A 21155-nucleotide genomic window follows, 5' to 3' on the forward strand; every position below is an offset into this window, starting at 1 on the left:
TGTGGTGGGGTGGGAAACCAACAAAAAAGGAACATGTCAGGGATTATTTGATTCATGTTGCTTGCACCTTTAGTAAGCCATTTATCTGTAATCTGCAAAAAAGTCTGTAAAAGTCATAGCTATTTCCATTAGGCTAACCAAAATATTGTGGAGTTTCTTTGGTATACTGACAGCTAAATAGAAGCTTGTTTGACATTCCTGTAAAGTAACTGCATCCTTTTACTGGAACTACTGGATGAATTCACAGTGAAAGTGGGTTGCATGATTGCTTGTACTGTCAAAGGTGTACTTTATGCAGCAGATTTGCATTTTTAAAGTTACCTTTCTTGTAATGGAGACATAATACAAATAAAACATGTACAAAAATGAGGAGTAGTGATTTCTGTTACAGTATATGTGGGTTTAATCCTTTTCAAAGCACAGTACATGACTTGAAAATATAGCTCAAATCAGCATGCTTACAGAGTATGTCCTTTTTCCAATCAGGGCAGATTCTTCTGTTTCCTTTTCTTCCTTAGCATTTGCCCTGTAGATGCTAATTCAATTAATTTTTAGGGTCTGTTTTACACATGTTCTTATCCTTCATATCCTGGATGTTCCTTCTTTCCTGGGTCCTTCTATAGCCTACATTTTATCTCTGATGCTCTAAGAAGTGCTTCTCCAGCTCCAGCCAGTGCCATTGAGCAGCAGCAGCAGCGCCTGCAGTACCACACCAGCTCCAGAGGGCAGCTCTGGCTACACGAGCCCTGACGCACCAGCAGCTGCTGCTGGGGGCGGTTCTTTTTAGAAGTAGAATACTCTGCAGTTACCATAAAGTTGCAAATTCATCTGGGTAGGTTTTCTGGAGTATTTTCTATGATCTTTAATTACAGTAGAAGTTATAAAGTGTGGAGTCTCATACTTGTGCAAGATGGGAGCAAAGGCAACAGTCAGCTGCTATTTTGTTGGGGTTTTTTTTAAATCAAATTACAAAAATTATTTACCATACACTTTCACTTTAATTTTTCTTTCTGTTTCTTCTGTCTTTTCTGTGGAAAAAACCAAAAAACCCCCATGCTTGATTTGGTGTATGTGCATTAGATACCCATTTGCATACGTTCAAAATGTATGCAGGAGAAACAGCTGTATATGCATGCATAGGGAAACATTAATATTTATACATATTCAATAAAAGAGGACTTATCCAAGACACTTCTTTCTTGGGTGATTCAGACTCGAAATTACACTTTGGCTTCCAACCTTGTTCCAAGGATACCAAGATCTTTTGTTCTTTCCAAGCTATCCTAAATTGATGACTATTTTCTTTAATTTACTTTTCTTATTTTATTCCCATAATTTTTTTCAGGATATAAACAGAAAATGAATGTTACCACAGATCCTCTTCCCAATAATACATCTTCACCAACTCTAGTTTCCTATAAAGAGCATGAATGATGTGGAAAGCACATTTTTATGGTATTAGAAAGCCTCTCAGAGCAGTATCTTTTCCAATTAAAACTAAAATACATCATGTGAGTTTTGTGTTGTGTTTTTTTAAGGTTTATTAAATTTATCTAAGTATACGAGATACGTGAGATATGTTTACATATGATACTTGCTCAGTGTTTCAGCAACTGTATTGTATTACTTACTAAATAGATTAAATGCCTAAATTTTTTTTTTCTGAAGCAAAAAATAGCTACACCTAAAGTTATTGCAAAAATTAATAATGATCAATTTATAATTAGAGTTACCAGGTGCAGCCAGCCAATTACCCTTCTTATTGCCATCTTTTAAAGTCAAATTCGTTTGTTTTCTAGCTAATTGCTCTGAGTATTCTAGTTTCAAAGCAACTAGAAGTCTATTACAGTTATAAAATAATCAAGTGTTTCTGAATCACAAGCTATACATTTCAATAAAAAATATATTAAGTAAAATATGTCACAATAATTACAAAGCTTCTCAGACAATGGTATACACTGTACCAAGGCTACTAAAATCTGGATTTTCTGTGATCTGACAAAGAAGTCTGTGAGTGAGGAAGAAGAGAACTGGAATGCTAACCCTGCCAGGGCCAGAGCGGGCTGAGCAGCGCCGAGCAGCCGCAGCCCCTCGCAGAGAGCAGCGGAGGCAGGGCCGGGCGTCTCGCGGGGCTGCGCAGTGAGGGCTGGGTGACCGATCCAAGTGTCCTGTACACGATTCCATCTTGATTAAAGAGTCAGAACTACACAGAAAGGAAGTCACAGCAAGCATTCTATATATAAACAGACTGTATCCACATAGTTTATTTCTCACAGTTCTCCTGACAATTGAACATTATTTAAGAACATACTGTATACACAGATAAGAAGAAACATACAAAATGTTTTAAATGATGCACAACAAAATCCAGCAGTATAAAAGAATGCATGTGAACCCTTGCTCACTGCTCAGGCTAAATTTAATCACTGTTTAAATAGTAATAAAAATACAATCTTTCATGGATCTTGTGCAGACTACAAAAGAGGAAAAATTATTACCATATATATGATTTATATTAGGCAGTTTTCTTTGATGAGTTGCACTAACAACTCCAAATACAGAGGCAGAAGGCTGTGTATTTTATTTTAAAGGAGTTAATGTTGAGTATTAGAGACTTTACACAGTTACTAGCACTGGCACTTTTCACCATATTTTGTACACATCACATGATCATCTTATATAACATTACATGTAAAAAATATATCTGAGTGACAATTTTATAACATTCACACACCATGAGCTGGTTAAGGAAGCAATGCCACAGTTGCCCCCTGTAGTGCTTCACTGTTGGTAAATAGAGTTCGTTGTGGTTTTAAAAAAAAATTTAAAAATTGAAGGTCAACATGATTAAGCAGCTCCGATTGAATAAAGGCCTGTAGCCAACCATCGCTGAGACAGTGAGTATTTTTAGAGTACAGCCTAGAAGCAAACACTGTCATTGGTTAAAACCTTGCCTAAAGAAGTCAGTTACTGTGCTGAAAACTATTTCACAACAAAACTGCAAGCTACTAAACTGTTTTTATATAAATACTTCATCTCCTCTGGATCTCATTATAACCAAGTTCTTCAAAGCCTTTGGAATTTACTCTATCTTTAATGTGTGCTCTCATTTCTGGCTCACCCTTTTGTATGTTTTTCTTTTGTTTAGATTCACCACCTAAAAGTGACTAATGTGGTGATAGAAAAGTCTCCCAGTGAAACCTTCTGCACACTAGGAATGTTCAGCTGCTGTTCAGTGATCTAGAACCATGACAGCTCAAAGCTGTAGTTTGACAAGTACACCCAGGAAGCTGTCATGCTGTGAGTGACATTTCAGGGAAAGCAGAGTCTTTCCAAAATGTGCACAGAATTAACAATGGTGCCATTGTTATTTTTCAAAGAGGATAGTAAACCCAAGATGGTAGATCTGCTTCCCATGTCATCTATTTGCTGGAAAGTAGTTTGGGTCAAGATAATTGTAACTGGTGCCCTGGGACATGCAGTAGTCTCTGTCTAAAAATGTCTCTGCTCTGTAAATAGGTTCTAACTGGTGATCTTCCTTATGAATCTCTGTTTCATGCAGACTGCAAGGGAAAGAAAAAGATAACAGTTTAAAAGTCAAATATTTTCCTTATCTTTAACTTTCAGAAACAGTGATCATATGAACAGATTCATACCAAATTGGATAGCAATTCATTCAATAAAGTCTAATTCCCCCCTCTATTTAACTGTACCAAACCTATCTGTCCACTATATTAAAAAAATAAAATTGTACATCCAGAATCTGCTTACAACATGTATCTCCCACAAATAGATGCCAAATTATCTTCTACTTTACCCAACACAGGATATGTGCCTTGTGCTGGAGCAAAGATTTCCACCCTACATAGGAATTATGCAGTAGAGAGATTCAATCTAATAACAAGTAAGTAGAAGCACAGGCTGCTGCTCACCAGTCAGAACACGAATCACAGAAATCCAAGGACATTTCTTGAGGGCAGTCTTGGCAGTGCCACCGAACACCCTGGATAGGTTCAATCCCGCAGTTATCACACTGTGGAGCAGATGGAAGAGCACTGAGAAAACAGCAGCTGGAGGCACTTCCATGGCTACCAGTGCACACCAATTCACCACATGGGAATCTCTGTGTGTCCGTGTGTTACTGCCAGCCCACACAGCTGAACTCCCCTCACCGCGGACCACAACGTATTTGTGGATAAAAGTCCACATTCTCCAGGAGAGACCCTCCAGAGCCCTGAGAATCCATCAAGCTTTTGCTTTGCTTCCCACTCCCCAGATGCTCCATCTTGGCATTATCCTGCTCAAGACCAGCAGCCCAGCCCTGCCTGCAGACACTGCTCAGCCTCAGCTGGCTCTAAGAACTGCTGTGACACAGCACAAGAACGTGATGTTTCACACAAGTCCAGCCACATGGAATGTCAGACTCTTCGTGGCAGAAGGAAGCAGTAAGACCAGACCAGCAGAGCTTGTTGGGGGGCTGCTGGGGGGCTGCAGATCAGGGCACACCGATGCACTTTCCAGCTCGGGAAATGGAGTAACACATCACGGGTGGCCTGGAACTAAAAGCCAGGTGGCTGGGAAAGAAGGGGAGTAGTATGTTCAGAGAAGGAAACAGAGGTCTAGAACTAAAACTGAGCAAGACAAGAACTAATCCCAAGAAGATCAGAGACAACACAACAGCTAAGTGCGTGTGGCATGAAGAGAAAAAGCCAAAGTAAAAACAAAACATGAAAGACTAGATGAAACATTCACAGTGGTATAGAATAGGGGCAGAAATGGAAAAATATTTGATCAAAAAAAAGAAACCAAGAAAATGGGACTTGCAGACAAAGTTTAGGTTTTTGAAAAGCTCTCTATGAAGAGTGCTGCAGAGATAGGACTGAAAACAAAAAAGAAATGTGGGAAACAAGCCTCTGCTCCCATTGCTCATCCTCTACCCATCTATCAGAACCTGAAGTTCTCTCTCAGCATCTGTGAAACCCACTGGTACAGCACCTGCTCCTGTCACCACCATTAAGGCACCCAGGGTTACAAACACCTTTCACACAGATCTGCCACAGCTGCATCCCTCCCTTCCACAGATGGCTCTCCAAGTTTGAGCGTTGATAATGAGGAGGGACTAAGCATACCAGGAGCTGTTCTTTGAAAACATCAAGTTCAGAATAATGCTAGAACTTAAAAATTGGCTCCAGTCATCTGAATTTGAGAACCAAGACAGTGGAAAGCCCTGACCTTAATTTTTGTGTTCCAGCTCCTCTCTGCCCTGTGAAACAGAAATAATACTATGCCTTTCATTTCATAATGAAGAAAAGAAGTATTTGCAAATTGCTCGGATATTATAGCAGTGAAAGCCATGAAGAGCCCACATGGGATTCAATAATTCAATATTTAAAGCACAGGTTGAATAATGTGTAGTAAATGAGGCTGAAGGCTGTGCAGAACCAAAACGGCTCTCAACAGCTGCTTATTAGGTGAGGTCTGTCCAGCCCATGAACTGAATTTCCTGAGGGAAAACAGTACATCATCACCTGATTTCACAGCTTACTGTAATGCATAATACACTCAAACTCAAATGCAAAGAAACTTTCAAACTTCAAATGCTTGACACTGTGTAACGCCAATTTACTTCTCAGGATAATTTTATGTAGAAAAAGCAGTTTGTTAAAGTCTGGTCTGCCTGATTAAAGTTTCAAATTTTGGGGGGAAGAAAATGCTAATTTAAAAAATCCCACAAAATGAAATGCCAAACACACCATGCTAACTAAACCCAACAAAAATAAAAAGCCCTTTGGTGATCTAATAACTTAAATCTGTCAGTATCTACTGACGAGGCTGTCTTAATTTTACAGCCAACTTGAACTGAACCTTGAACTATCCTTGCATTCTTATGTAAATGGGTATTAGAAAATATATCTAGCTCTGTAACACAAAAAAACCCTGTTCCAACACTTACACCAACCAGTTAGACACAAAATCCCTTGCAAACCAGAAAATAAGATTTTGACAATGCCTTTTCTTTCATATTGCCCATTAATAGTTCTTACTGGGGCAACACATCAGTTTAACTTAATGTTTATTTTCTTAATTTTACATAAATACTGTTTTATGTCCTTGCTTCAACTTCTGTCAGTTATCACTTGATGAGATTGTGAAGTCGTACAAAACAAAAAAAAAATTATTAATCTATTACTCTTATCCAAAATCTCTGTCCCTTCTTTCGCCTCAGGTGGAGCCAAAATTACTCCAAATTCATAATCAGAAAATTATCATTAATGAATCACTGTCAAAACAGAATGTAGTGTCAAATGGAATTCTATCATGATTTAACAAGGCTCTAATACAAGCTGTATTTTTATAATGTGGTGAGAAAAAGACAGAATGTTTATTAATTTCCATATAACATCAGCATTCAGTGAAAGCTGAGCTACCAGAAGGAGTGAATGACGTGGGCTGTTTTTCCTAAAGAAAATGACAGAAAACAGACACAGTGAACAAGAACTAAGGAACCAAACTTGCTGTATTAAACAAAATCTCTTCAGGAAATTCAAACCACGTTCTCTTGGAAGACTTCTAAATTCCACTGAGTAACAGAAGAACATCTCTTGCACTCACCTTAAATCCCACATGCTGCACAAACCCACTTTCTGCATGCATCTGCTGGAGTTTCTGTTTCTTCAATTTTTTAAACTCTAACAGTTCTTTGTATTCAGGTAACTCTCGATATGTTACTGGAATACTCTCTTCATCCTGTTCAAGGTAAAAAACCCCAGAAAAACATTCTTACTGTAGGAATAGAGTAACTAGTAAGATATATATTTGTTCCATAAATCACGATGTATGATTAATAATGTTTAAGAAAATGATGGCAATATATTCTAACATTCTGGGAAAATATTTTAAAAAATGTAACAGCCATACCCAGTCTTAACTTCTCACCTTTACTGGTAAGAATAAAATGTGATGAGAAGCACCATGCCATGACTGAAAGAGTAAAACTTTCAGAGTTATCCAACTCCTTTATCCCTTTACTGTGTCTTAAGAGCTTATAAAAACAGACTGCTATTTTTCATAAATTATGAAGCAGTTTGTCTCCCTACAGGCCAGTGCAGACATCTTTGCCAGAGATGTACAACAAATGGTTCTCTCTTTTCCAAACACACGCAATTTCTGCTTTTTCTCATGCCATTTCCTTCACCAAAGGTTGAGGATCTGTTATGAAAGGACAGAAGCTCTAATTCTAGTTCAGATGCTCATTTCAAGGTAATGATTTTATTGTAGCAGCTGTAGTTGGTAGATGTCACCTGTTTCCAAAGATGCCAATTCTGTACTGATGTAGAGCAGTTTTCACATCCTGCACCAACAGGAACATTCAGGTAGGGAAAACAATTGCAACTACAAGGTAGTGATTAAAATTCTTCTAATCTAGCCTAAATATGTAATTTCCATTCCTTTTTATGAATCTGTGAAGACTGAAGATTCTGTATTATTTAGTAAGTTTATTAAAGGAAGTGAGGAGAAGAGGCTTTATTACATTCCTGAAAAGCCTTATCAATTATTTAATTGTAATTATGAGCCTATATAAAGGATTAGACTGCAAATATTCAGAAAGTTATGGTTGAATGACACAATTCAGTTGTGTAGTGATAAGCTACATTCTCTTAAATATAAGGGAATTCACTCACCAGGGATTCACCTTCCATGCAAATCTCAAAAGTTTTTCTGAGAAAAACTGCCTATCACGAAGTAACTGTATACTGAATAAAGTATGCTTTAATAGCTCCCTCGGTGGACAATTCATTCTGGAATAGTAAGTAGCTGTGTTCTAGAATAATTAGACTACTCACAAAATTAAGAAATCATACCTGGAAAGTAAATTAACTCTGTTAGAAATAGTGGGTCCTCACTTGGAAATAACTCATTTATACCAAAATACAATTTTTCAGGAATAGTTATGACTGGTAATAATCAGGCAAAATTTTTTTGTCTTTACACAGGAAAAGCATGTGGTAATTCCACTGCTTTTCTTCTGCACCACGATGCAAAGTATTTTTCTCCAAGACAGCGATTGTCACCAAGAGGTCTGACTTTTAACACTAGAACAGAATCCTGTATGTTCATTCTGAATATAGTTTACAATCCCTTTTTGCTTCCAAACTGCTTTTATTTTGCACTGATTGTGGGAATCTTTTTGGTAACTGAGCTCCCGTGTGTCCTTCTACCTTACTGAAAGCCAGGACTGTATCTATCTGGAAATGGTGCTCCAGTGTGTGTGGCACATGTCCACTGTTATCACTGCAAAAATGTGAAACAGTAACTTCTGCCTAAATAAAAATAAAGCCCAGTTGATTTATGGTGCCTATATTAATTATTAGTCAGGACACCATGGCAAAACCAAAATGTTTCAGAAAACTGTTCAGAACAATTAGAAAATATGTATTTAAAAACAATACAGAACAAAAGCATGTTAGCTCAAAACCAGCTGCATTGCATCTCTTCTAATATGCATTTTGCTTTCCACACCTTTTAAGACTCTTATTGGAATATGCAAAGTTATCAGGAATGTCTGTGGGTGAGCTGAAAGATCAACAGAGAGAGAGAATACAGAATATGAGTGAAGACAGAATTTAAGACTGGGAAATAGATAAGTAAATTTAATAATTAAGGAAGGCTATGCAGTGCAGGTAAAAAAAGTCAGTAAAGAAAATGAATGGACTTATAGTGGGTGGCCTCAATACTTGTGTTATGCAACAAGCTTTTCACACACAAGATGTCACTAGGCTCACAAAAAAAAAATAGAATTAACAAGTCAGGTTCTTCAGTCTAAGCACAGGAAAACCACAGTGATTCACACCAGCTGTGAAACTTGCCCAGCTCCCAAGCAGTAGGATATAGTCCCTCTTTGATTCTATATGGAAATGGGAACGACATATGTCTAAATTCTTGCTGTATTATTGCATGGGTTAAATTTGGAAAGTAGCACACACCATGATGTAGCAATTCACTGGGTTAGGATGTCTACTAGAATTTGCCTCTAAGAATACATAAATATGCTTGTTGATTGACAATTCAGTCTCTTAGTTCACACTTTGAAGTGGATTTTACAAAATCCATAATTAATTCAGCCAGTAAAAGATAAAAAAAAGCAGTGATGCCAATAGCATTTGAATTTTACCAGGACTCTATGTAACCTTTCTAAAACACATCTTTAACCAGAATTCCAACTATATAATTTACAAGATTTTCAAACCTCTCTCATGCCAGATCATTTTAAAAAAATATGCAACTAAAACTTCTTCGAGCTATTTCAGGACAAGACTGTTTATGACTTACAGACTTCCTTCCTGATTTGGTCTGAATTTTTTGCTGTTGGAGGCTGTTATATTAATGATGTATTTATAATTCAAAATGGCTCATGAATCTTATTACAATTTAATACTTACTTGATGGTATTTTATGGTGAAGATGCCTAATCCTCTAAACACTAAACAAGGTCAAAGTGACAGCAAGCAAGACATTCTCTCCTTGATTTAAATTACATACCGATACTTCCTCTTCTGCTGCAGTATCCATATGGCTGTGAAAACTGCATCTGTCATCATCTTCATCCATATAAACTGGAGGTTCATGAGATGTCATGAAAGTTGAAGGTTTGAAAAGATGTTTATTTAAAGGATGTTGCCGTCTACTTGATGACTACAGTGAAAAAATGGTATATTTTTAAAAACATTCCTTGGCTATTATTTAAAAAATTTTCATTGATAAAACCTTGCCTGGAATTTGTTCTTTTACATTAAATAATCTATCATATTTCCAATTACTTTTACTTATATCTCTGTATCATAGCCTCCCACAGCTGGAGTTCTTCTCTTTCGTAACAGGGGGAATCAAATGAACAGTGCAATACTTTGGTAAAAATGCAGCAAGTAAGAGCCCTTACCATAAAGCCCCTACTCTCTAAACAGGTGGGACTGACAGCAAGAGTAAAACAGAAAGTAAGGCTGTTACAATTTTGAAGACAGAGGACCAGAGAGCAAAAATATTGAAAAACTTCCCATGGTGTGTGACACTCAGCAAGGAAGTAATTTTGCACAGGTCCAAGAGCCAAAAGATCCATGCTCAACACTCATCATCAACTTCCTGTATTTGTGGCTTAGAAAAAAATCCGAGTCTAGACCTACTGTCCTGGTGCAGGAGAGAGAAAGCAATTCATCGCACCAAAAAGAGAATTCTAAGAGTTAGAAAGAACTGCTCTCTGAAGGTTCTTTTTTGTTGCCACTGCATGAAAAAGAAACCTAAAACACATTAGGTGAAATAAATTACTCCATTAGTTCACATCTAGAAACTTTCAACTTTAATGGTGTCTGAGGGTAAGAAAGCATGCCAGTTTTAAAAGGCACTCAGCCTGTATTACTTAGTCCCCAGTGCAAGAATATTAAATATCAAAAGGAATAATTTGGGGTGAATGAAACTGACTCAACCCCTTACTTAGCTACTTTCCAGACCAGCATTTTGACATTTAATGTCAAAACTTACATTCCTCAGCTTTAAAATAACTCAAGAGTGTGAACCAAAAACGTAAGCATGAAAAGTGTTTTTCCTAACAATCATAAAAGAGAGGATTGTTTTGCACTGTGCCTAGCTGCTCATACAGCTAAAGCAAAAGGAATACTTGGAACAGTTAGTACTTTCTCCCTTTTTAGCAAGAGTTTTTATCCCAAAAGGTTCCTATATCAGTTACAAACCTGTAATATTATAGTACAACCCTTTATCTCTAAAGAGGGATTCAATCTCTAAAGAGGCATGTAGCATCATTCTATAGTTGTGCAGTTTAAAAAGTAAAGGCACAGATGACACAAATTATTTAGATGGTATGCATCGATGCAGACAGAAGTACCACAAGGAACTGCGATTAGCTCTGTTCAGTCTTAGGGAAGAGATGAAGTCTGTAGTAACAACTGGAAGGTGGTACTTCTGATCTGCAGAACTACTACAGCGCAAAAAAGAAAAGAATTTCTTCTAAGACTGACGCACTATACCCACTGTGTTGAAATTTTCCACTTTCTGCCTTATGATCACCAGCTACCTGTGTTTTGGTGCTTTTATGGTTTCCCTTAGGACTTCAAACCTCTCTAAAATACTTCTATGCATAGGTGGTATTTCAGCTTGAGCTGACACAGTGATTTACATTTTCTGTTAACAGAAAACAGATCTGCATTCAATATGAGATCTGGAGTCAGGAAAGGAAAACTGTGCCTATGCTTATACAGCAGCACTGCCATGCATAACAGTGTTGCGACCTACAAAGTGAACTGAGGATTTGAATTCTGTTCTTCTGGTGAAGAATGAACTAAAATACTACTTAAAAGCAGATAGTTAAAGATCATTTTCCCTGCGGGAAATATATCTCTAGATTAAGCTTAAAAGCAGGTGCACTAATGATATTATATAAGGATTAAATGGAAAATGATAAGCCATAATTGAAGAACTGAATACTAGAGTTCCTAAATCTCAGATCCAGTTTTATTTTCACCAGCAGTAGGTAATGGTTATACAAGAAAATAAACTGATACATCCTGCTTAATTTCCTGCATCATTTGTTAGAAGAGACCTATGTCATATGAGTAGACATACAAGGTAACTTCAACAAGATATTCAAGAACTGAACAGGCTTCTCACCTCTCCAGTAACCATTTTAAAAAAGCATCTTGGACAATCCCCATAGAGAAATGTGTGTTCTTGTGAAGCATCCCTTTTGACACAAATCTTTACATTAAATATATCTATGTGTCTTATTTTCCCATAGGTACGTGCTTAAAGTATTAGCATCCAGTTTTCATACTTCTGTTACTGGTAATAAAGCAGACACACTGCAGTTACAGTGTACATGTACACTCCATGCCAAAATTAGGACAAGCATAGCACAAGCACGACCCAGGCTTCCAATAGCCCTTGCAATTCCTTCCTGCTGTTATCTGCACTGGAGACCTGGGAGTAACTAACCTGGTATGGTGCTGTCAATCTGTGCTCTGTTAGCAGACTGAGAGCTCCATTTCTCCACATACACTATCGGTTTGATTTTTTCATCTGCTGTATTTCTTACACAGGATACAAATAGAACACATGGATGCTGCTTAACACAAACCAGGGCACAACGACCTTACTCTTATGACCTTGCAATAAGGATGTGAGTCACACTGCAAAAACTGATGTAAGTATTAGATACGTTCTAGATAGAAGCCTAAGAAAAATCTATATGATGGGACCATTACTGCTGCAGTATGAGAATGTTAAGAATTTTATAGAAAATATGTTTCTGTCTTGGTTATACTGGGTTTGTCCACAGTGGGGTCACTGTTCAAATGAGTGAAAAATACAGTTAAAATGTCCCACATCAACTGATTAAGTACTCCCACTGTTTATCAAATCCAGTGATCTGCTGCCTGGCAGCATTGCACACACTCTGTAATGATCGTCTTTCCAAACACAATTAACAGGAAACAACAAAAGGTGTGACCAAGGTAATTTAAACCAAGGTACACTGGCATAAAGAACTCAAACAACTATAATTTTCAGAACTAAATTTTCAGTGCCTCTTGAAATCAGCCACACCATATTATCATACTACAGAAATTAGCCCCAACTGTGTAAGTAATTTGGAATTCTGACAGATGAATCTCCACAGCATTTAAGGTATCAATGTTTCCAGCTGTTTTTTTTGTTCTTCTGCCAGAAAGCACTTTTCCAATAGACAAAGAGGCAGACAGAGTCACGTCTGCACCTTCCCTGCCTCTGTTTATAGAGCACAATAGTAGATTAAAATCCTGGTGAAAGTAAAATGATATTACCATGATGGATGGCAAACTGGAAAGCCTCCAATACAACCACTTATTGTTTGCATAACTTCAGAGAATACCAGGAGACAACTAAGGGTGTGTAACACTTTAAATCATTACACAGGAACTGTGATATACCTTTGTATCAAACCATGGACAGCAACTTTTGTTTCCAACCTTTCAAAGAACTGAATCTGCAAGTCTGCCTTTTTGTATAATCAATATAAAGTTTACTCTATTCTTTATCAGAAAACATCATAGACACCTGGATGTAAACCAGTAATGTTACTCCACAAAATGCCACTGTAAAGGGGTTTTGAAGAAGTTTTATAAATACTGTGGAAACAAAAAAAACCCCAAACCCAACAAATAAAACCCCCATGAAATCTGAGACTGCCCTCTTCTACTACCTATGGCCCTTATTAGTACCCAAGAGCACCTTATAGATTATTTAAATCAAAATATGTGACTGATCTGCATAGAAATTTAGTCTTTTCTCTTGCAAATTAAGATTTTTGGGACCATATTTTTTTCTCATCCAAGATCAGAAACAGCACTATATTTTAATGGACATTTCAGTCTTAAGCCTATGCTTGAGCTAATTCAGCAGGCTCAGTTATACATAATTTTCTATGGTTTTATTAATTAGAACATTACTGTGCAATATGAATTATAGGCCTTATCTTCTTCAACAGAGTTTTCATTACCACTTCCTGATCAGCTATAATAAACTTACAAATGAGGAAGAAGTACCCCAAGACCATCATTCTACCCTGTTAGTTCAGCCTGCAATCTGAACACTTCATATCCCCAAGAGTTGTCAATGTGAAACCAGAATTATCATCTAATTCACTCCATAATGCTACTGACAAAAGAACATTACTGCATCAAGTAACTTTATTAAAAGTATTATAATGATTCTGACTCAACTTGCACATAAATGAAACAGAAAGACAGAATTCTGTAAAACAGCCTCACCTTTTTGGAATATAAATATAAGTTTGGAGTTCTTCCTGGAACTGGAATACCAGCTTTAGTCAGTTTAATAAAATATTTTTGCACTCTACTGGCAACCTGGAAAAAACCAAGATGCAACAACTCAATGTCAAATGAAATGTAACTGGTCTTCACTCCAAAGTTTTGCCAGGATTACTACATTGATTAAGAACATTAGGAGAAAAATCCTCTAGATTCTACTCTGTGACAACTACTCTAACTGCTACCTATCTTGCAGTGCTGCATGTGTACTATTTCCAGATGCTCTGACAGTTTTCAGAGAAAAAAATTACCCTTCTTTAAACATACACAGAAAATCTTGCAAAAATTGTGATAGAAAGAACTTTAGTAGTTTGCTTCCTGCTGCAGCTAAACTCATTCTTAACAATGCCAGCTATGTTATCCACAGTTAGCATACAGGAAGTAGGTCTCCATTAATGACATAAGCAAGCATGCCTATTTTTGAGAAATTATGGAGAAATACAGGTATGATCAGAAATGAGCTAATCCTGTATACTGAAGTACTTAATCATACTTTTATCTGAAAGCACCAACTGAAATAAAAGAAATTAAAATACTGTAAACACAGAACATCAGCATTTTTTACTTCTGGTCAAAACGGAGAAAATTTATTTCGGGGGAAAAATTCCAACAAGTTAGATGCAAAAATACTTGGTGTCTCCTCATCTATGTCCTTTTGTGGATCTCAGCCCCAGTACAGAACTAATTCTTCTGTCTGTGATATTTACATGTCTGCCCATTGTACAGTACTGACGTGCAGGAAATTCAGCACTCCAGTGTAACTCAGTCTGAGCACAGCTGGTGTTCACTACAGAACTAAACTACGTTCACTATAGAATTAAATGTGTGCTGTCAAAATCTCATGAACAGCTAGGTCTGGCAACTTTGCCATGGGCTTTGGGGCACATTTAACATCCTGTATTTGAGATCCAGTGTAAGTGTTACACTGTTACTGGTTAAATGCAGGTCCTGCTGTTACATTTTTAAGACTACGTGATTACCAAAAATACACTGAATTTTCTTTACTGATATTAAAAAAAAAAAAAGTAAAGACAAGGGAATTCTTCTCCAAGTGTTTTACATGTTACCTGCTTTGCTGTTCTATTTCCCAGTTCATCTGCTATCTTCTGCCACCGTCGGGACTCTACTTCCTCTGGTGGATACTTCAAAAGCAATTGCTCGAGCTTTTTCTAAATCAACAGTGAAAAGGAATAAATACATTTTTCCTAGTACAGGTATGAGTTGTCAAGTATCTAAATACATGTGACTCTGATCTCCCAAGTACTATAAACATTATTACACAATTTGCTTTTATGCTCAAGTATGTTACCATAGCTACAAAATTAAAGAGCTTCCCATTACCTGTTCCTCTACAGTCCACAGCTGGTTAAAAGTTTCAGGTTTGGTCTCATCGCAAAGTCGCCCTCTTATCATCTGCTCAAATACAGGAAATAAAATGGAATACGTGTTTAGAAAAATTATAGCTGGCATAATTGATTAGAATCCTCTTCCTACTTAAGTTAAACCAAAACCAAACCAAAGCATGAGACTTCAAAACAAAATTTGCCTAATCCAAAGTTTAGTTCTGGGATTTGAGTACAGGAATGGCATGTCGCCTATCACCAACATGAAATTTGAAGAAACAGTTAAGATATTCACATTCTATACTGAAAAGAAGAAAAAAATTTAAAAATCATTATTTTGTAATTTTTTTTCTTTCCTTTTGAACAACTACCTGTGGACGACTGTTGGTGGAGCCTTCTGGACCATCACTTAAAGGCAAGACAGAGTACGAAACAGACTCTCCATCCTTCTTGGGATCCAAAGGACTTTTTGGTCTTGCAGGTATACCTACTGTAAGCAACACAAAGGAAGAATTATTAAACTTCCCCACTGGTCATTTCTTTCTTGTAACATATGCCCACTTTCTTTTACCTTTGTCAAAAATCAGCTTCACTCTCCTACTGTTTCGTTTCCGGTTTTTGAATTCTCTCTCAAAGTTTCCAAGGCTAGTGGTGTATTGGTCCCAGGCAATCTCAGGGAGCTGAACAACTCTCTGAGGAAATGGAAGACCCATATCAACCTGAAAAAACAAGAATGAAAAGTAAAAAGCAATATTTAATGCAATCACTTTATATCCAAACAAAAACCTACAAATACTGAAATGCTACAAAACCCAGTGCTGCTTTTTATTTGACAGAAGAATGGAAAACCAGAATTTTTGAAGTGCCATGCAGCGCACAGTTTTTTTAAAGAGAAGGTGAGATCTTTCAAGAATAATACACAACAGTGCATATAAAATATGCAGAGGCACGGTCAATGATGGCTTATTGAGCATAAAACTTTAAAGGGTGCATTTCACAGCTGAAATCAGGTGTTTGACACTTCAATAACCTGTTTCTGACTGTCCTTATTAAACATACTGTTAGCTCAGGATCTGTACCTTTCTTAACCCAAGAATCCAAAAGATTCACAGTTTTATCACTTGATAAACCTCAACTCCTCCCATCAGAGCAATCTCTGCATATTTTGTACTGATTTTGCTGTGTTCTGCCTGGAACGATACTGTGGCAAAGCTCACCTTTTTATTTAAAGGTCAACTGCAAGACTATTATTCCTTTGGTCCTTTCTGGACAAAAATACACTGGAGTACTTCAAACTGTCCTTAGTATTTCCCCAAAAAATGAATACCAAATGCGACACTCTTACATCATGCATGCTATTAACTCCTCTCAACACTTAACAGAAAGACAACTACTGAAACCAAGCGGCTTACATCTGACCTAGGTGTCTACAAAACTAGGAAAAGAGAACCATAACTCCATTCTTCACTGAAATACAAGTTGCTATCAGACTAGAAGGTAACTGTGTTTGCCAGTGGTAGATGCTCCAGTGATAAAGGATTCAAGCTGAAAACATATTTTCAGTACTCCTGTTATGACAAGATTTTTTTAAAACTTGAAAAGAAAATGTTTCCTTATAGAAATGAATTCTCCTCTATCAGCCAATATTCTGTCATCTGTGACTCAGTTATGTGTTCTAGTGTTCACTTTGGGTTTGGGATATAGACTACATTTCATGCTCTTTAAACATACCCTATCAAATTCACTCAAAGCACATTTCAGTTCTCAAATGAGAAAGATTAGAAATTTTTCACCTGATACTTCCAGTCACCTGTAGATTTCAAGATACTACAAGTAGAAATTTTAAAATTGCACTTCTGTGTACCAAAAACAAAGGAAAGGAAGCATATCTGATAAAATCATTGAAGAGACCTATTTCTTACAGATCCAGTAAGAAAGCAAAGAGGTATTTTTGCTCAGCCGTTACAAGATTTAAACTCGTCATTTTTATGCCAAGTATATATATGTATTCTCCAATTTCTATAGATGGTGAGTTACTAGTTATTAAAAAAAAAATTCCAAGTAAGACTTAGGAAAAGTCCATAGAAATACCTTCTTCTGGAGTCTTTCCACAAATCCAATAGGATCTTTCAGTGCTTCTCTCTGGTGTCTGCCTAAACTTTCAAGATCTTGAACTGCTTGAGTACGTTGAGCCTCGAGTACAGCAATCGTCTGTAACAGTCTCTGATAACTACAGAGACAAAGGAAAACATCTCACTCCATTTGCCTTTAAAAGTGACACCCCCCACCTAAACACTAGCCATGGTTATCTACCAGTACCTACCAGATTTCATAGCTTATCTCAACCATTTCATAAACATTTTTACTGAATTCTAGTAAAAATATATTAAATTTATTTTAATAGTAGATGAATTTATATAAACCCATAAAAAAATATTTAACTCTCCAGTGGTTTCCTTTAAATGCAAATTCTATAGTAGCTGAAACAATATGGTCTCAGGGAAAACCTATATTCATATTCTCAATAGCTGTAACCAACAAGCTTTGTTTATAAAGTTAAAAATACCACAAACAAAATGAGCTAATTTCTCTCCCACTTCAACATCAGCTTCCTTGTACCCCAATACAAGTGACTACCACAGAATTTTAACATTTCACTCAACCATCCAAATGCTGGACAGGAATGGTTTAGAAACACAGCATTTTGTAGAAGCCCCACCTTAGAGCAGAACATGAGAATAATTTTTGAAATGTAGCAACAAACCAAGGAATAAGTAATTTGCAAAATAAATTCAAACCAGATTCCCCTAAGAATACAGAAGCTGAATGAAAATGTCAGTGTTCCCTCAGACGTGCCACCCCAGATTCACAGACAATTTGGACTGTCTATTTAACAGAGACACTTGAGTCTCACTGATGTGACTGTCATGCCTGTACCCAGTAACATGTGCTTTCCAAACTGTGTTTGATACAGTTAATGCATACTCAGGAAATCATATGACATTTTAACACAGCCTTTAGAAAACAGTTAACTACACTTCACACCTTTTATTAGCTTTAAAGTTACAGTTCCCCACTTCAGTTTCTGAAATCCCATAGTTACCCATGGCCCCTATTGTTGCAAATTATTATGTATAAACTTTCTTCATGAAAATATTTTCTGACATTTAATATTACAACTGTAATTTAGTTCAGCACAAAGTACTCCTACTAAAATCAGGTAAGAGCTGATCACTACTACAGTATTTCAGTAAATTTTCTTTCTGTTCCCTTATCGCTAAAACAAAGACAAGCCTGGCACAATGAATTCCATGGATACAACAGAAAAGATCCAGAGGTTACTGAGGTAATTCAAGTTTTTCAATTGATTGCACTAATAATTGGGTAAGGTTTTAAGTGGAGGGAAGTAAACAATCTTAAGGCAAAATACAGGCTTTGTACCTTTAAATATTTAAGTTTCTACCTGGACATTAAACTGCTGCCTCTCCAATTTTCTTTCCACTCAAATGTAACATTTGCAAACATAAAATATAGCTATACTTTCTGAAGTTTGAAACTAAAATACTGAGCTTGTTTAAAAACAATAGGACATGATTCTGTTATGAATTACTATGTACATTTGTCTGCACATATTCAGGTTTACATGGAACTAAGACCTAAACCACCCATTTAATAGGCCATTAATATTGAACAGTACTGAATATTTTCACTATTGGGAAAGTGCTCCAGTTTCTTCTAATCAAAATAACTCTGCATAAAACGAGATAATTAATGTGACTATTCTTCAACAGGTGGAAAACAAACTTCAGAAACAGCTCACAAAAGTGGTGACAGTGCATCAGAACTGGCCTGAGGCAATAGCACAGCTCAGGTTGCTCCAGGCTTACAGGAGCCATCAGCTGTGGAATGAAGATCTCTACTCAGCCCTTACACACAGCACGAGCTCAGGGAGCTCTGCCTGCACTCAGGGGCTGGCGGCACCTCTGAGCCCTGGAGGCTCCAGGGACATCAAACAGGCAGGATGCCAACATCCTCATGCAGATGCAGCTGTAACAACACAGAAGAGCTCAAGGATACCTGGGGAGAGGATTTACCCTAGACAACAAAAAGCCTGTTTCCATCAGCAGGTGCCCAAACTCGTGTTAGCAGAGCCACAGTAACAGAGGCTCAGCAGCGTGCACAAATTTGCATCTAAGAAAAAGACAGGTATTTATTTAACATTTTTTTCTTGAGCCATTTTACTTCATTTATTCAAATTGTATTTAAGCAATTGATTTTCTAAATGAAATTGGAAGAAAGTAATAACATTTAAATCACGTAAATACATAGAAGTAAAAAGCAACCAAATGTTGGAGATTTAAATGAAGCGATAATTTAATGATGATTCACGTGTAAAGGGAAGGAAGGAATCATCTTAATGAGGTAGCCTTCAATAATTTAGTCTGAATGGAAGGATGAATTTACATTTGAGGAAAAATAACACAAAACCAAGAATATTCAACTTCAGTTACTTCCTTCATTAAAACATTCACGTGACCTCACTGAAGTGGTCTTCGTGGAATTAAGTAAAAATACAAAAATGTCAGGATCATTCAAAAACATGTCATATAATACTGATCTGTGACTAGAGTAACATTATGATGAAATAATTGAAGAGAAAAAAGGGGTTTTTGAACCAATTGTTCAGACAAAAAGGTTTCCCAGCACTTTTTTGTCCCTCTGCTAAGAAATGGATTAATTTGGAGCTATCTACTTTAGCTTCCATATTCCGTTTTTATGAATTAATATATTCTGAAGCCCAAAAATAAGACTGCAGTTTTATCAAGTATCAGAAGTATTAAAATACACAAAAACTAGAATTTGGGAATCTTCCATTGCCTAGGAAAAGAAAATTGAAAATTGTAGTTCTGAAATACATAGTTTGCTCCATATTCTGGTACTTTAGACTTGCTGCAGAACTGCATTCTACCCAAACCACTGCACATCCCTTTCAACTTCAACAGGACTTTTTAGTGAGCTGTATGTCTGCAAATGTTCTTTTAAGTTTTGAACAACTACTATTTCCACAGGCTCTCTGCTCCTATATGACTGTTATAAAGCCAAGTATTTCCATGAAAAAGCAGCAAGCTAAATAATAACACACACACTGAGCTCCTTCTTGAAGCGTCTGTCTATTCTGGCCTCTTAATCTCAAACGCTACCAAAATGCTTCTGCTGCACTACACAAAAGAGATCATGTGAATAATTTCCAGGACTATTTAAAAAAAAAACCCCAAAACAGACCAAAACAAACCAACAAAAAGGTGGCAAACAATTTTGCTCTCTATGTTTCCAGGCTCTTTGTAAGTAAGCACAATTCTGACCCAAACCAGCTCCTGCAGTTGAGTTAAAATTCTCCAAAATGGAAAAAGTCTAATAAAAGAGAAAGTAGCTCATTAATCTGCTGCAAAAACAGCTCCATCCTTCAATGAGGCACTCAAAGAGCAACCACCTCTACGTCATCCAGCAACAATTAGTTACATTATTTTCTCTGAAAGATCTGTCAGGAATTACCAAGGAAAATTATCTCACATCCTTTGCCAAAACCAAACACACTCAAGTAAACTCACAGACAGGTTCCCTCCACTGACTGAAGTTACACTTTCCTCAGTGCTAAATACCAACTTGTTAGCACATACAAAACCCAAAGCAGTCCTCTCTGCAGGAAGACTCTCACTCCAGAGAATGTAATTCTGTTCCCACAATCCCAGTATTGAAACACTCTTGCAGGTTCTTAAATCACGTTAATTGCCAGGAATCTTCCAGATGAACACTTGAATCATTCAGCACAGTACAGAAACAGCTTTACTATCTCTGCTGAAAAATCTTGATTAACACTGGGTTTTGAGGGACCAATAGTTAAAAACGGAAAGCTACTTCTTACAGATTGACACTGATCAGC

At 36.9% G+C, this 21155-nt stretch overlaps 1 protein-coding gene across 5 annotated transcripts in view; it reads right to left on the bottom strand.

Moving 5' to 3' along the window:
- Positions 1–379: 379 nt before the first annotated feature.
- Positions 380–21155, bottom strand: part of ZZZ3 (zinc finger ZZ-type containing 3) — a 42189-nt gene continuing 21413 nt past the window's right edge. For 4 of the 5 annotated variants that reach the window (XM_017743528.1, XM_017743527.1, XM_017743526.1 and 1 more), the window contains 10 exons: positions 17306–17444; positions 15786–15933; positions 15586–15704; positions 15213–15284; positions 14939–15040; positions 13812–13907; positions 9541–9693; positions 6613–6747; positions 3933–4033; positions 380–3563 (listed from right to left, as the gene is read on the bottom strand). In XM_017743528.1, the coding sequence (XP_017599017.1) occupies positions 3419–3563; positions 3933–4033; positions 6613–6747; positions 9541–9693; positions 13812–13907; positions 14939–15040; positions 15213–15284; positions 15586–15704; positions 15786–15933; positions 17306–17444 (1210 nt within the window). In that variant the 3' untranslated portion in view covers positions 380–3418. The remainder of the gene's footprint in view (positions 3564–3932; positions 4034–6612; positions 6748–9540; positions 9694–13811; positions 13908–14938; positions 15041–15212; positions 15285–15585; positions 15705–15785; positions 15934–17305; positions 17445–21155) is intronic. The other variant, XM_017743529.1, reaches the window with a different exon arrangement.

This window comes from Corvus brachyrhynchos, unplaced genomic scaffold, assembly GCF_000691975.1.
Source record: "Corvus brachyrhynchos isolate BGI_N302 unplaced genomic scaffold, ASM69197v1 scaffold48, whole genome shotgun sequence".
In the NCBI taxonomy this organism is placed as follows: domain Eukaryota; kingdom Metazoa; phylum Chordata; class Aves; order Passeriformes; family Corvidae; genus Corvus; species Corvus brachyrhynchos.